This window comes from Mesoplodon mirus (assembly GCF_964341445.2).
Source record: "Mesoplodon mirus genome assembly, chromosome: 5".
Taxonomy (NCBI): domain Eukaryota; kingdom Metazoa; phylum Chordata; class Mammalia; order Artiodactyla; family Ziphiidae; genus Mesoplodon; species Mesoplodon mirus.
Window position 1 is genome coordinate 100911202 of NC_138980.1, and position 17594 is coordinate 100928795.

The 17594-nt window shown below is 34.7% G+C and overlaps 1 protein-coding gene across 16 annotated transcripts in view; it reads right to left on the reverse strand.

Moving 5' to 3' along the window:
* Window positions 1-17594, reverse strand: part of PAM (peptidylglycine alpha-amidating monooxygenase) — a 281047-nt gene that overhangs the window by 41777 nt on the left and 221676 nt on the right. For all 16 annotated transcript variants that reach the window (XM_082620652.1, XM_082620650.1, XM_082620648.1 and 13 more), the window contains 2 exons: window positions 12764-12948; window positions 11654-11719 (listed from right to left, as the gene is read on the reverse strand). In XM_082620652.1, the coding sequence (XP_082476778.1) occupies window positions 11654-11719; window positions 12764-12948 (251 nt within the window). The remainder of the gene's footprint in view (window positions 1-11653; window positions 11720-12763; window positions 12949-17594) is intronic.

The window sequence follows — 17594 nt, forward strand, 5'->3', positions numbered from 1 at the left end:
TTATCAACAGCTACATCAGAAAACAGCTATCTTCACAGGCAAACCCTTTGAAGTTGTCTTCTAAAAGCTTATTAAAGTGTAATCCACAAAAAATTAAATGTATATTTTTGAGCAGGTGCTATAAAACACAAAAAATCTTAACACCCACTTGGCAACTGGAAAACCAAAGTTTTATTATTTTGCTAACTGTATTACTGTAAGCAGCTCCAGTTGTTTATTTTAAATAAGAAACGAATAAATTCCAGAAAAATAATTTTGTGAGAAAAGAATATTTTTAAATCAGTTTCAAGCAAAAGAGATTTTAACAAACTAGTATCATTGGAATGAGACATCACTGAAATGTATTTCATGTCTTCCTGTACTAAGAAGTAAACTTGGATATGATAATATAATTCCATGAAAACAAATTATTTATAAAATATTACAACAGATACAAAATATGACTATGGAAGGCTCCTGAAGCATTTTAATCCTCATCAGTTACATCAATGGCTTCAAATCCATTCACATCAACTGTCTGAGTGGAAAATATGTATATTCTCAATGGAATAAAATCTGCTTTTCTAACCCAAACCCAAAGGAAACCCACAGTTCTTCCTTTTCTCACTCTATACTAAGTGCTGCTAATGAAACTTATGATTGTGGAGTCCTTTTGCTTAAGTTTTAATTACATTTATAGCATGATCAGATAACATTTATAAAATCTTTTTTATGACCATTAGGAAATAAAAATAACAACTGGTTTAGCCAGGATACATTCCACTAAAGAATATGTTATTAAAATATTGGTGCAAGGGGATATGAAGTCTTTCCAAAATGGTGCTGAGATCCTGTCATGTTTATAATCTTGGTTTAATGATTCAAAGTAGGTTTTCAATTCTTGCCCATGAAAGCAGCTTATCCTAGGTGAGATCTTCAATCAGAAAATAATTAGCAAGTATTAGGGCCAATATCAGTAAAATGAACAAAGCAAATTACAATGCAACCAATTCTGGTAGGCCACAGTGGCATTCTGCCTTACAGAAGAGAAATTAACACATTACTGTGTAATTCTCCTGCCCCACACACTAAATATAAATAGCTTAATATGTTGTTGTGCAATGAAACATTTTATATAGAAGATGAAAACAAGATGATTTCAGGAACAGAAAAAGAACACAATTTTAAAACTTGAATCCATGACATTAGGCTAATGTTGACGGAGGAACACAGGCTTAGAACTATGCATAGTTATTGAGGTTTGTCAGTAAAAATCTAAAAGCTGTGATAAAATACCAAATACAGAGTACTCGGTTCCTTTGAAATGATCATTTACAATGATCACTGGGTTAGGAAAACAAAAATTTAGCAACGGAAGAGGCTTGTCTTCACACAAATGCACTGGCCTTGTGAGAACATAGCTTCAGAGAAGCATCTCACTTCTAGAGGTTACATGCAGGAGCCCACTAGATGGCTATCTCTTACATTCTTATACACAAACTAGAAAGATTTCTTTTTTTTTCCTCTTCTGGTGTATGGAATACATGAAATCCCAAAATGTTAACCGTCTTTCTTAGTCATATTAAGATCCTGATTGAGGAAATCTACCTAACCTTGAGTACAATGGATGGAATAGAATATAAACAGAGGAAGTTGGGTGGTCTCTACCCCAGTTTCATTTCTCAATATTCTCTTTTTCTTTTCAGTTTATATTATAGCCATATTGGGCTTTTACTTCCTTGAATGTCAACTCTAAGAAGATGCTGCTCTTATTCCTGGGACATTCTCTCCCTAGTAATCAACTAGTTCCTCAACCTTCAGGTGCTACTTAGGCGTCACTTACATCCAAGAAGCCTCCTTGACAATTGCTGCTATGTGCACCTACAACACTCTGCTCTTTCCTTGTATTGTTATTACCCAATGTCTGGTCTGCATTTCACACTAGTGTTCAGATCCAACCCCTGACACTTAATAGCTATTCTGTGCCTTTAAGCAAGTTACTTAACCTTTTAAAATAGATAATGAAAACTACCCTTAAAAATTGTTTTGTGGATTTAAAGAAGAGAGTTAATGTAAAATGCCCAGTCCAGTGTATTTCATAAAATAGATATCACTAAATTATAGCTATTATAATTACTAACGACAAAGATATAAACTCTAGTTGCAACATGCATCCGATTCAATCTATTGTTTACCTAAAATTAAAAAAAATCAGTTTCTGTTTCGTACTGAAGTGTTGGGATTTTCATAATGGAAAAAAGCCACCTTTAAGTTTACAGCCCTCTATTTTCTCAACAAGTCATTATGGCTGCCTTTGTGATTTGCTTCCTGATTTTGCCAAAGAAGGTTGTACCTGAACTTCTGCACTTTCTCTCTCTCCTTTTTTTTTTTCTTTTTTATCAGTCTATTTTTGGAGAAAGAACTATCCCTACCCCAGTGTTCTGGATGCCAGCCCTCCCTGAGCCTTCTAAAGCCTTTCGCATCTCCTTTTTCTTTCCTTTTCTAATACAATTACTCTGCCAAAGATTTGACTCAGGCTATAAACACACTCACTTTGGGCTTATCTTGAGTGGTCATGAAGGCGAGAAGAGACCCTCCTCTGACACAGTATGTCTTTCAAGCTTTTTCATTTTCCCTCTTTCTTTAACAAGTTCCAGCACCATCTACAAGAGCTTTCTATGATAATGGAAATAGTCTATACCTGTGCTGCCAATATGATAGCTCCTAGACACATGGGACTATTGAGTATTTGTAATGTGGCCAGTAAGACTGAGAAACTTAACTTTTAAGTTTACTTACTTTTAATTCATTTATATTCAAAGTTAAATAGCCACATGCGGTTAGTATCTACCATACTGGACAGTGCGGGGTTATGTGCTGCTTCATCCTTCCTCATACCCTCTTTCTTCCTAAATCGAAGGCATTTACTTCCACTCCCTACTTCACTCCTGTATGGCTTCTGCATGAGTTGCTCAAGAGCTCCTAGTTGCCAAAGCCAATAGACTCTTCATCCTGACCTACTGGTGGCAGGTAGCACTTTTATGGTTCCTTCAGAACCTCTCTCCTTATAATATTGTTCTTTCCAGATCTTCACCTGTCATCTTGGCTTCCTCTTATTCTGCCCAACATATGGAACGTTCCTGTTTTCTGAGGTCTATTCCTGGCATACTTTTATTGTCCCTGGCTAAGGCTTCTTCCTACTAAGTGATCTCAGCCACTCACAAAGCTTAAGCTGCTACATTCAGACAAGTGACTCCAAAATCTGGAGATTTCCTAGAACCTAGAACCTAGTGGTATATAAAACTGCCATCTGGAAATTTCCACTTGGATTGAATGTCTATTTCAATGGGATTTTGAACTCAACATGTCTAAACCTGGGCTCTTAATCTTCTCCCCATACTTTATTTTTTTAATGGTATCTCTCTCAGTGATGAAACCATGTTTTGGGACAATCAATCCAGAAAACTAGATTCATTTTTCTCTCACCAGTGAATCACAAAGTCATTTGATTCATAGATGCCGATCTGTCAACGTCACCTTTTCCCTCCCTCCCACCAGTACTCACCTGAGATTCTTATCACCCCATAATTGTCATGCTGAAGGACTACCCCTTCGTCTTCAGAACAGACCCTCACCCCTGCCTTCGATGGAAAAGTCTGTCTGGAATGGTATTAAAGCTGCTCGACCTTTGTGCAACTGACTTGTGATTGAGGGTAACCTGCGTCCCCTAGATACTTCCCAGTTATGACCCCTTTTCCTCAGCTCAGTTAACCTATCTATGTGTTTCGGGGTAGTATTCTCTAATTCTATTCTGGGTCCTGCTGCTAAGCAGACCATATAATTTAATTACCAAACTGGGACACATTTGAGAAAAGAAAGGGGTGTTGTTAATATTTATACGAGGCATAAACTGGTACAATCCTGGAAAAACTGGGAGGTGTAATTACCCTACTTATTCTCGACAGAGATAACATATAAAGAAGTACTTTATAAACTACAAATGACAATAATAGTAATAGCAGCTAGTACTTTTTGAGAGCTCAGCATGACCAAGTCACTTCACTGAGTGCTTTATACGACAGAACACATTAAACCTCTGTGAAACACTTACTGTCCTCATTTTAGATGAGGAATCTAATGGCACAGTACTAAGGTGCACAGCTGGTAGCATGTTGCACTTGGATTTGAAGGAGACAGCCTGACCAAGGGATCCACCTTCTAAGTATCACTATACTGGATCCAGGTTCCCTTATCTTTTCTGTACTGGCTGTATCTCTTTCCTGTGAATTCACCTCAGACCTGTCAATCTTACTTTATTAATTTTTTTTTCTTTTTAAAGTAACAGTCTACTGAACTCAGGTGCCAGGTTTATGATTTAACTGAACAAGTTTCTTTTTTTTGTCCTATCCTGGCTTGTCTTCTTTTTATTATAACTTATAAGACTCTAATAAATTAGTCAGTACATACATATACAATAGTAATTTGCACAAAACTGGCCTAAAGAATAATGACTGGTTTCTTTTTGGCTTGAAAAAGTAGAAAAGTTTTCTATTTTCTATTCTCGTTAATAGTTTTCACTTACCACTGGCAATATACCTTACATGTATGATAAAATTCTCTAAGATGATCTAAAAAAACTTTTTTCGTACATTAAAATTATCTGAGAAGGGACAAATGGCAAGGTACAAATGTGATTTATATAAAAATAACCCCCTCTCATTTCTTATATATTGTCATATTTCCAGTGATTAGTACTGTTCCTATTATGGCAGATACTCAATAAATGATTCTGGAATGAATACTGTGTTATAAATGGCTTCTGCATTAGTAAAGATAAAAATTTTTCCTTGATGATTTTAGGTTGCAGTGAGTTCCATTTCTTTCTTTTCCTCACTTCAAACTTTGATCCTTATCTTAAGAAATGCAGAAATGCTCTAGGTCTTTAAGTTATTTGGCTGAGTGGGTTTGGTATTTGGGAAGCACTAGTGAAGTAGCAGCTAATGTGTCAGGAAAAGGAACACAGCATAACACAAGACAGTCTAAAACACTACCAACTAAACTCCAAGTTTGTTAGCTGTGTGCTTGTTAGCTATTTCATGGCTCAATGTACGTTTTTCTATTTAGTTGGGATCACTCACTATTCCCTCCCACCAGCATGGAAGTTTCTCTGGTTTACTTTCAGGAATATGGTAAGATCAAACTAAACAAGATGGAAACATACCTTGAAAAAGTGCCCCATGCTTTTTTCTTTTAATAAAATGCTTTAAGATTATTGGATTAAAAAATAAGTAACCCTACTTTTAGACAGCATTAAATCTTAATTGTGGCAAGTATTTTTATTTTTAAAGTGACCAAGAGTCTCTTGGTAATCTTTCAGAATATAAACAGTCATTTCCCACACAAATCACTAGTACTTCATTACCTAAAACAAACAGCTTTTGTTACTACTTATTGCTCTGTGATTTCTATGGTACATGGAGAGTAAATAGAATATTCATTAGCAGTTTAACCACTGACAAAATATGCCAAGTAACCAAGCTAATGAGATCACAATCATGCAACAACAACTGATTAATAAGAGGGATACGACAAATGAAAAGATAAAAACATTTATTTTTAGATTTTTGTATTTTAGTTTATGAGTCAGTCATAGCTGACACTTTGCCTTCTGGTTAAAGTTGATTTGGCTTACTGACTGTTTACTTATTACTAACCCACAACATTTATCCTACTAGCCTTCGAGAAATAAAACACATGATCATGATGACCAGCTCAAGGATCATACTTTATTACTTTTTCCTCCTATAGGACTCATCTCATTGCGAAACAATCAGAAATGGGCCTTTTAACTCTTTTCTTTTTTTAAGAAAATGAGACAAATGTGAAAAAGGAGAAGTTAGGAGATGATGACTTTTGCAATTGCCATACACACTGATCTATATCAGAAAGGCCAACCATGCGATAAATGATCATTCATATCTGCCTATTCTGTTATTAGGACACCAATTCAAAAGAGCATCCACTCAGCTTCCCAGAGCCTTGGGGGATATTTAGAGTTGTCTTTGATAGATGAGTTCAATAAATAAAGACTTGTGAGCTGCTCATAAATCATAACAAACTGAACGGAAATACAAACAAGACTTGTATCTTCTTTAAAACAGCAAAGTGGTATTGAGAATGCTTGGAATAAGCTAAGAAGATGCTACTAAAATCATTTGGACTTTATTAGGGGATGAAGGGAGTGTCCTATTTTGAACAACAAAGGAATATAAATTTTAACTACTAAGCCCAGCCTGTGTTTCGCTCTTCTCATAAATGGTTTATCAACTGTTACTTTAATAAGCTTTTACAGTAGACTACTGTTGTGTTAAGTTGCAACCTTGTTCCCTTGATTCTGCTTATTTGATAAAACATGCCAATGGTAATTCATTTTTGTTAGCATAAAACCATTGTGAAATTATTCTGTTCCACAGAAGGTGTCTGAAGACCTTTAACTATCTGGGGCCATGGAGTGTTTTCCCTCTACAAATTGTATTTTGTCATATTCCTCCTGCTTTGGGAATATAGTAGCTCATGCTGACCTTTGAGTATAAAGATTGATTATATGAGGGCATGAAGACTACAATGAGAAGAGTTTGGAGCAGACTGAATAAAACATGCTAAAGGTCCTATCTGCAGCAAAAGAAATGCTGTCCAGAGAATAATGTACAATAACAAGGACATACTCGTATTGCAGATCTGACTTTCAATTCTGCCTTGATGTTTTTTTTTTTTAATTAATTAATTAATTAGTTAATTTTTGGCTGCGTTGGGTCCTCGTTGCTGTGCACGGGCCCTTTCCAGCTGCGGCAAGCGGGGGCTACCGTTCGCCGTGGTGCGCGGGCCTCTCACTATGGTGGCCTCTCCCATTGTGGAGCACCGGCTCCAGGCGTGTGGGCTTCAGCAGTTGTGGCTTGCAGGCTCTAGAGCGCAGGCTCAGTAGTTGTGGCACACGGGCTTAGCTCCTCCGCGGCATGTGGGATCCTCCAGGACCAGGGCTCAAACCCATGTCCCCTGCTCTGGCAGGCAGATTCCCAACCACTGGCCGCCAGGGAAGTCCCTGCCTTGAGTTTTTTTAAGACATAAAATCTTCCGAATACAACTGACATAAGTTTCAACAGTAGATCTATACTTTGAATTTTAAAGGAGAGAAACACCCAATTCAGAACTCCTAAATGTAGTTGTATAGATTCATGCTTGAAGCTGGCATGCCTTTTAGTTTCAGCCCACATTCCTTGCCTAAACAATGGTGATAGAACGTTCAGGTTGTACCTTTAGTATAGTGAACATATATAAAAAATCATAATGCATAAGAAATAAAGAGAAAAAAAAACATGCCTTACTTTCCTAAAAGTGCCAACCAGAACATAGAAGTAAAGGATACATTTGTGTGTGAAAAATCTGAAAAATCTCCACATATTTCTCATTCTGTATAGTCTTCTAGGATTCATTTCCTCCACCCAGAATCACTGTCTAGTTGGGTTTTATTGTTTAGCTTATTGTACTTATTGCAAACACAGAGAATTCTTCACTTACAACATTTTCAAAGCTTGGTGACATTTCCATTTGTTTTGAATAGCCATTAGTGTTTTTCTGCATAGAAGCAGGCATAATCAACTCATTCACCTAAGCTCACCTGTAGACAAATAGGCTATTTTCAAAGCACTATGGGCAGCAATATACACATATTATGCAGTCATTAAAAATCCTACATGCCAATAATTTTTATAGTTGGAGGAAATATTCAAGATATGGTATTTTTAAAAAGAAGATACAAAAATGTGCATACATTATGATCTAAATATTTTAAAAATAATATACATATATATGTAAAATATATATTTCACACAGGGTGTACATATACACCCATATTTATGGGGATTATGGATGATTTTTGTTTACTTCTTCATACTTTTCTATAACTTCCATATATTCTATAATGAATATGGTTAAAAAATTCTAATAAGCATTATTTTAAAAAAATCTCTGCAGATTTAATTAAAGCCTCATTAAAATGTTTTCCACTGTTGGGCTTCCCCAGTGGCACAGTGGTTAAGAATCCGCCTGCCAATGCAGGGGACTTGGGTTCGAGCCCTGGTCTGGGAAGATCCCACATGTCGTGGAGCAACTAAGCCCCACAACTAAGTGCCACAACTACTGAGCCTGTGCTCTACAGACTGCAAGCCACAACTACAGAGCCTGCACTCTAGAACCCACAAGCCACAACTACTGAGCCTGCGAGACACAACTACTGAAGCCCATGCACCTAGAGTCCATGCTCTGCAACAACAGAAACAACTGCAATGAGAAGCCCATGCACCACAATGAAGAGTAGTCCCCCTTCGCCGCAACTAGAGAAAGCCCGTGCACAGCAACAAAGACCCAATGCAGCCAAAAATAAATATATAAAATAAATAAATTTATTAAAAAAATGTTTTCCACTGTTGCATGATCCAGGACAACCTGATAGGTAAAGATGTCCATATAATGAGGTTCCTCTGGTGTCTCCATAATTATACTTTTTGAGATAGAGTCTGAGATACATTTGCCTTCGGCCAAATTTTGTTCAAGAGGCAACAAAGGCAGACAAGGATGCTGAAGCAGGTTAGTGTGCTTGTGAGTAAGCATAGGATGGGCAATTCTACATGGATTCACACAAAACTCAGATGGCTCTTTCAAACTAGTTAACTTCTGGTCAAGGTTAATATTCTGGTGAAAATTAATAGCTAGCAATTTTAGTGATAAGAATTTCAAAGGAAATAAAACACTTATATTTCTCCTGTGGAAATAGAGTATTAGATAAACCTGTGTTAAATAGATTATTAGTTTGCTTTGTTTTTTTTTTCTCTCCATGTTGGAGGTACCTACTACTTCCTGTCCATTTGTGGCACTGCTACATTTCTTTTTTTCAGCCTATGGCATATGAGTCTTTCTCTCTCTTTTTTTTTCTTTACTACCTCAGTAAAGGTCATCCCTTCTTTCCAACACAGCATTTATGACATATCATGACTTTTATCTTCCTGTCTGCTTTGCCAATGTATTAAGACAGGAAGCAAAAAAAAAATATTGTTTGTATTATCCAGGTAGAACTTTCTCTATTATTTAGTCACTGATGGGTACAGAGCTTGCCTTTGGGTACATGTCCTCTTATGTTTTGGGTCTTTTCTTCCCTGCCCCTCAACTGTTCTATTTCCAATGGGAGTTTTATATCCTGTGTGACCAACACAGATGCTGTCTTTTAGTTTATGGCTAGTACAACTGAAATAATTCAGGGCTTTTATGTATCGGAGATTTAAAATACTGAAAGAATCAATACAACCAGGAGGAGTACTTGAACATAACTTGTTTTTGCCAGAATACCAAAATAAGGCAAAGGGTTAAGTCTGAGGGATTTCTTTAAAAATCAGCCTACATGGTGTAATTTATTTGAATAATTAGAGCCCCCCTGTCATCTACTTGGTCAATTTAACACCCCAGGGAATGAATACAAATAGATATTTTGTGCAAACAAACATCTCTGAGAAGAATGGGATACTCTCTCAGTAATGAGTAGATTTTCCCTGTGTATTGCAAGGAGATTGATCTAACTAGCAAGTCAAATAAACTATGGGTACAAATATGCATTTGGAATATTTTTATATTTCTCTTTAAATTACAGGCTGGTGATCCCCAAAGACTAATAGAATAATAGAGAGGCTACAATGGCCATTGAAATAGCTTTTGGTGAGGTATTTGTCTTCACATAATCTAGGTAACATTCTGATGGACCTACTAATTTCAACATATGAATGCCACAGTCTATTTTCTGCAGTATGAAAATTGAGTCAGACTACTGGTTTTTTCTTCCCAAGTTAAATCACTTTACAGCATTTTTATTCATAAGTAGAATAAAATGGTAACTACAGGAAAATAATTTATGTATCCATAGAATTCTTCTCTGAAACCATTAAGACTATACTGGGTATATAGCCCAATATATCAATAAATATATAAGGGTATATTTAAGCTTCTTAATACTATATGTATATGCTACCAAACATAAAAGGATAAATGAATGGCAATATATGAAAGTGTATTAAAGGATTTGGTTTTTAGGCATACATGACACCTCCTAAAATCCTATGGTTTGAAAAGAACAGATTAAATCTAATATTTAAGGTTCCTCTGCTAATAAAACCTCTGGGTTTCTAATCTTTCAGGGGTTTCAATGTCTTTCTTGATCAACTCAAATAACTTCAAAAGGAAAAAAGTCCAGCCTCAGTTTCCACAGAAACATTTTACTAGCTGCACCTACTAAATGGTGATCTCATTCCACACTGTACCACATATGTTGGTATTTGGAAATGTGTTCTAAGATGACTCCAATTATTTCTGGACAGTTATAGTAAACACTTAAAACTACTATATTTAGGCTACAATTACTGACTTCCTTACAAATTATATACACAGGATTGATAAATTTAGCTATTTTAAGTCATACTCAATAGTTTAGTAGGAACCACTTAGCATAAATTATTCACTATAAAATCATCTCCCTTTTTTGACTTAATACAAAAATAGAAACAACTTCGAGCTAAGTTTATTTTTAAGCCACTTTGTTAGAATGAGATGTTATGGAACATACTCTATATAATTTCAAAACTTTTATATTACAGTTTACCCTATTTTCCTTTCAGAATACATTTTTTCCTTTAAAAAGTCTGAGTTTTTAATTTTGCAAATACTATTAGTGCAAGAGTAATATCTTTGACCTAGACTTAACAGAACACATTTTGAATAATTCCTATAGTGGTTTACAATACCCAAAGAGTCACAAATTTCTGTAAGTTGCTAATAGAAAAATCCTATCTATTTCCTATACACTTTATGTTGTCAATAGAAGCATGTTTGCATTAACATTAAACTAATGTTTTTAAATATATTACATCTAGGCCAAAAACGACTTGATAACATACTTCAACACCTAACACAAAGTACTATGTTCCAATTTAACTGGCAAGAAAGCAAGATTCAGGAGAATAAATTTTCAGTGCCAGCACATACAGTATATGACCTAAAACATCAAATATTACCACTTTAAATAAATAGAACAGAGGAAGAATGAAGCTTTCCTAACCCTTCAGATGGCAACTTAACACAAAACTACAAATGCATAAGATGATAATCCCGCCTACCTTAACTGAAGGCAGAGAAGAATGACTTAAAAGAGAGGTAAGATATGTTTAATTCTTAATTTCTTTTTTTCTTGAACCTCAGATATAGTTATGAACACACCATACAAAACATACAAGAATTTAAATATTAAAGGACATAAGGTTTCAAAAGCAGCCCACTGATTGTTTCTAATGATTATATCTGTACTTGCACTATATATAAAAGTTACAACATTAAGTAAGGTAAAACAAAGACAGAAAAATCTAATGGGACTAAATTACATTAATGCATTTTATTTTCAAAGCCAAAGTGCAACATTTGACCATTTTCTCATGAATTAGGTATTATATAAAATCAGCAATATGTAGGGTATTAGGCTGATAAAGAAAGACCTAAAATACCTCAATAACTTTAAAATTTGGTTGCCTATTTGGATAATGAATACTTTTATAGGCCTAGTTACAGAAGTAAGCATACATACCCTGTTCTAATACTTCTTCTCGTTTTGGCTGCTGTAGTAAAGAAGTCTTATCTTTATTCACTGTTTCTGTAAAGGAGCAAAAGAGCTGAGCATAAATTTGCAGTAGTTTATTGGAAATATGCTATCAACATAAAATATTTTCAGGGTCTTGTATTTCATAAAAACAATAGTATTATGAAATGATATGGCAGAAATGCTCTAATTCACAAAAAACTCTAGCATAATTACCAAGTACCAGACTCTGACTTAATAACTGGATCAACTACCCTTTCAGTAATATATAAATGATACAGAATTTTAAAGATGCATTAATAAAACTGCTTGTATTTTTTAAAAAGTTGAATCTAGTAATATTTTTAGGATATTTTCAGAACATTTTAAGGTACATTTTATAAATATATTATGATTTTTATAAATGACCTGATTGCTATGTTAATTTCTTTTATAAAATTTCCTATAGAAAGAAATAATAAGTTCTGGCATTAAGACTGAACTTGTAATACTCAGTAAAGTCTCAGCATACTTCCTCCAATAAAAAAGTATGTGGGTTTTGCAATTTTAAACTAAAGAAGTGACAATCAACATGACCATTTTGCAGATGAACAGTAAATTAAAGAACAATTTAGAGAATGAGACCCAAAAGACTAAGGCTAGTAATGCCTCATAAATCAAGAACTGTTCTTTGCTTGAAGACTCATTCAACAGATAATTTAGGGTATGGTCGGAGATGATAACCATTTTCATTGGCAAACTGTAGCACTCTTTAGAACATGGTGTATAAATTCATAAACTGAATAATTCATTACTGGTTATGAATGAAATGAGGAAACTAGAAACACAAATTAAATGAAGAAAGATCTACATTTATGGAATTGGTCTCAAATGAATCTGTCTCATCACTAGTTGAGAGTTTTCACTTTAACTGTTTTGATGGGGGAATGTCAGGAGGGGAGATAGAGGATAAAGAGGGAAAAGAGGGAATCAGATTATGTGTACACATGCGATTGTTTGACAGAAGGAGGATGATTTTAAACATTAATCATACAGTCAAGTGAGACACATAAGAAAATATAAAATACAAATTGGTGTTGATTTAAACACCAGTTTTACCTTTGTGATGTCCATGCATCATAACCATATCAGACTTCACAGGAATTGGAATGTTGGCCTCTGGTGGTATGGTTCTGAACAAATCCGGAGCGATATTCTGTGTACAGGTCATGAAAGAAACTGCATGCTTGGCTTCCATGTAATACATAATGTATAAGTTGCACATTTCATCACTAGATGTGCCACTGCAGGCAAAAAAAAAAAAAAAAAAACCCCAAAAAACCCCAACCAAACAAACAAAAAAACCCATAGACATGACAAATCAGTCATTCACATAAAACACATTCTTAATGCAAGAAAAATGCAACCGGTAAATCTTCCAACAATGGATTCAAAGGTGGAAATATTGTACATTTATTTTATAGCTTTCATTAAAACCCATCACAGTTTTCAACATCAAAAGCACACTGTCAAAGGCATATTTCCACTTAATAATGGAGTATTCTTTTGCAGTCACTCCATGGATATCACCAAATACTACTGATGGTAATGGCATTTCAGTTGCAATGACATGCTTTCTTTCCTTTTCTAAATCCTTTTATTCTTTAGTCCCTCTATTTGTTAAAACTCATAGATTGAGTAAGGTATTTTTCTCATGGAAAATCTTAATTATTTACTTAATAACAATAAAATTCAGAACAGTTCAACAGAAACATCATATATTAATTACAAGTTTATATAAAAGTGGCTTTTTCCACTTAACCCTTAGTCTCGGGGATCTTGGTTTTGGTAACTGCTTGTTCCTCAGGGTGAGATGAATCAAGAATCATGTGTTGATACTAAGACATCATAAACATTATCTCTTTTATCTGACTTGGCACCTTGACTTCTATAGCAGGGAAGAAAAGAATGCCTGAGGAATGATACAAAGTGAAACCAGGACTAATGTCTTCTAAGGGCTCAGACCTGAATGGGGTAGTGCCGTACAACTGAATAACTCAAGATAGATCTTAAAACAGCGGGGTGGTCATTTCCAAGAAAAAGTTCCGAATAATATAAATCATGCCTAATAGTTTATAGAACATGTTTTCTTCTTCCTCAATTCACATGGGTTACTATGTATTTCATTCTCTTCACTATCATTAGGAAGGAAATATTTAGGTACACCTTCACATAAACCACCTTTTATATACCAGCGTGGTTCGGAAAAGGAACATTTCCTTTTTGGTGTTAGTTCTGACAATTTTTAGCAAGCCTCTACTAATAAAAAAACAAGCTCTGAAATGGATTATTTGCCATACAGAAATACATCAGTGTTGATTTTTCCAGCAATGTCATGAGGCACTTATTTCCTCTCCATAGCAACAGTAATGACATCAGCAAGGGAAGGAAAAAAAAGAAAAATCTTTTCCAAACAGGGATGTGGTTCCTCTAAGCTCTGAAAATGTAGAGCCCGAGAAACCACAGGAATGAGCCCCTGTTATGGGAAGCTCCATTTATGCTTTTGAAAATAATTTGTCTTCTCACTCTCTGAATATGATACCTGCCAGTGTAATTGCCTTTCCCATGAAATAAAAGCAAAGAGTGAAGTGCAATCCCAAGCAAACACCTGTTCACTACACATATCTTAATGTGTCAAAATGCCATTGCTAAGAATTATATTTTAGCAGCTTTGGAGTTGGTCAGAAAATTATGTGCTATAAAAGGAATGGCTGGTGCCAAAGTAATAAGCCAGAGCCTCCCACCATATTATCCACTCTCCCCTCATTCAAAATGAGGAAAAAGGTATAGATCAAGAGAGTGAAATGAGGGAAAAGTAATTTAAGGTGTGGCCCTGGCTTAGAAAACCTTGAATCATTGTGCAGAGAGGGAAAGCAAAATGAAACCTTCCCAAATTAATGAAAGGAAAAAAACTGAAAAAATTTGTATGGTAATAAATGAAACTTGCAATTAACCAATGGATACATCCTTCCATATTTTTTGTTTGGGAATGTCATGCCCACGTTCATCTCTAAACACATGTGATTTTGTGAAACAGCCTAACCAGCTCACTAATATAGCTCATTTAAGGTATTGACTCTATGATACAATATTGAGCTGATTAAACAATTTAAGAATCTTCACAATCACAAAGAAAATTTCATTAAACAGCTGAAGAAAAAGAAAAGAGTCATACTTTATTCCTTTCCATCTATAATTGAACTTGTAGTCAAAGTAACTCTGAGCTCCTATCTGACACAGAAACTATCATATCCTAAACAAGGTAGGATTCAAATCATTGTTAGTATCAGCAACACGGTTTGCCTGTTTTATTCCACATTCATCTTTCTTTCACCCAAAAAATCTCTGACTTTAAACCAAACTGCTTTCTATGTTCCCAAGGGAGAACTGTGATACATCTACCCTTCTTCTCCATAGAGAACAACATATGCAATTCAACTCTGTCAAGCGAATGCTTGTTAACATGAGAAAGTATGGAGGGACACTGTGTTCAGACTTCTGCACTGGCTCTGCTGAATGGTCCTTTCAACACTCCCTAATGCCAATGTCATTCCCTAAATGATGACGGCTGGCATCATCTATATCCCCAAATTACAGTGGTGCATTTCTTTCCTCTTCATGCATAATAAGGTGCTTAAGTGAGAACTACTTCTTTTATATAGGCTAGCTTTAAATCTGACAAAGTCTGGTGAGCCTGAAAATAGTACATCCTCAATAAATATATGTTGAATGAGGAAGAAGGAATAATCTATCTTAACAGATGTTTATAATGAATTACAGCATAACCTGTTACCCCTAATACATCATACTGCTGAGTCAGGTCAATATTACAAACTCAATTTACAGCATTTCTGAAAAATATTGAGGTCTATCTGTTTATCTTTTTGAGGTCTATCTGTTATTCTATCTTTTTTCTTTTATCTATCTATCTATCTATCATCCATCAGGGTTTTTATACAAATATATCATTTCATATTATAAAGATGTGTAATCGACATTTAAGAAAGTATCAAATATTGTGAAATGTATCATTTATAGAAACCCAAATATTATGGAACACCATGACTATGTTTCAGACAGTGATACTCCACTCTGGTGATTCCCTCATCCCTAGCCCCTGCCCCTTACACTCAACAGATGCTAGACTTGAAAATAACCAACGACAGTAAAAGATTAATTTTGGAAAGAAATATGAACAGATGCTAGACTTGAAAATAACCAATGACAGTAAAAGACTAATTTTAAAAGAAATATGAAAACTTTGAAGAAGTTATTTTACAAAGCTTTGAATTGTTTCTTAAGAGGTTTCATGGTGCTTTAAAACTTATACATTAAGAGGCTATTGATCATATAACTTTATTTGCATATAATACACTTGAAATGCTGATTAAACTGTTGTGCTTGGTAACTACAAATATTTATTAGACCTGCTAATATGTATATGAAATAACTGGTCCCAAATGAAAAATATGACCAACAAATTGACCAAACTGGTAAATATTACCTACCAATTCTCAAGAATTCATTTAAAATTTTAGCATATACACTTTTAGGCAAATTAGCTGACTTAATTAGCTTATTTGGCTGACTCAATTAAATTCTTTTTTTGTTTGTTGTTTAAACTTGACTAAACATCTGAAATGAATTTAGAGAAGCATCACGTTTAATATAAAATATGTAATGCAGTCAGGTACAAAATACTGCTTCTTGGTAGGTTAATTAGTACTATATTGTCAATATATACATTAGCGCAACTTTGCCTAAGATATATTACTCATATTTACTATTTAAAAAGAAACATAATATATCTGGATTTAAAATGTTACCATTAAGTAAATTTATTAACATAATTTGTCTTAAATTCACCTGTTTTTTAATGGTTATATTTTGAGATGAATCCCTGGTATGGAAAAATCTGTCCCTAGTTTTTTAAGGGCTTTTGATTAGTTAACTATGATTGCTCTACTTAAGCTAAGTTTTCTCCAGTCCTAAAATTTCTAGCTTAATACAGAGTTAAGCTAGGATTGGGTAGAAGAATCACTCAAGTGAAAATCTTCCTAGTAGGCCACTGATGGTACAATTTTCCAGTAAAACCTAGTTTCCAGGTGGCTGCAGAACAAGAAGGTAAAAAACTTGAAGCCCATTTTTCTTCCAGTGCTTGAAGGGGGCATCTGCTGGCCCCATATGACCTTTGGGTAAGTGGGACTTGTATTTAAGTCAGCTTCATGCTCAGGGCTCAAACCTGTGCCAGTGCGTTTGTTTGTGTATGTGGGCTGGGGGTTAGATGGGAACAGAGAAGAGAGAGAGGAGATTTACAGAGTATCATTTAATTTAAAAGACATCATAAAAATACTAGTTTTCTTTTTATACTGGTTACATTCTCAATTGTGATTCTATAGTACCCTATGGAGGTGGTATCTTTTACTTTACAAAACAGATACATTATTGTTATTACTAAAAAGCATATTAAGTGCTATAAGAATGCTTTGCATTATTATGAGGATTTAATTCATATTTAAGTTTATTCAAAATTTTCTGCTTCCTTAGTATAAATTAAATATTCAGAATATGGACTCATCCAATAAGTTAATTTCCTGTAATTTCTTTCTATTTCATTTATAATTACAAAGTGGCATTTTCTTTAGTCCACATGAGATTTACAAAAAGATAGATTGGTAGAGTCATTTTAGGGTATTATTTTAAAGCAAAATGCACATTTTAAGAAAGACGAATTATTCTGGACTCATGAAACGGAAAGAGGCCCTTAGAGATCATTTGGGCCTCTCATCCTGGTACTATAACAAGTCATTAATTTCTATGGCTGATATTGCCTCACAGAGGATACTCAAAGGATAGAATCTGGTCAAAGTTACAAGCCCTCCAAAATTGT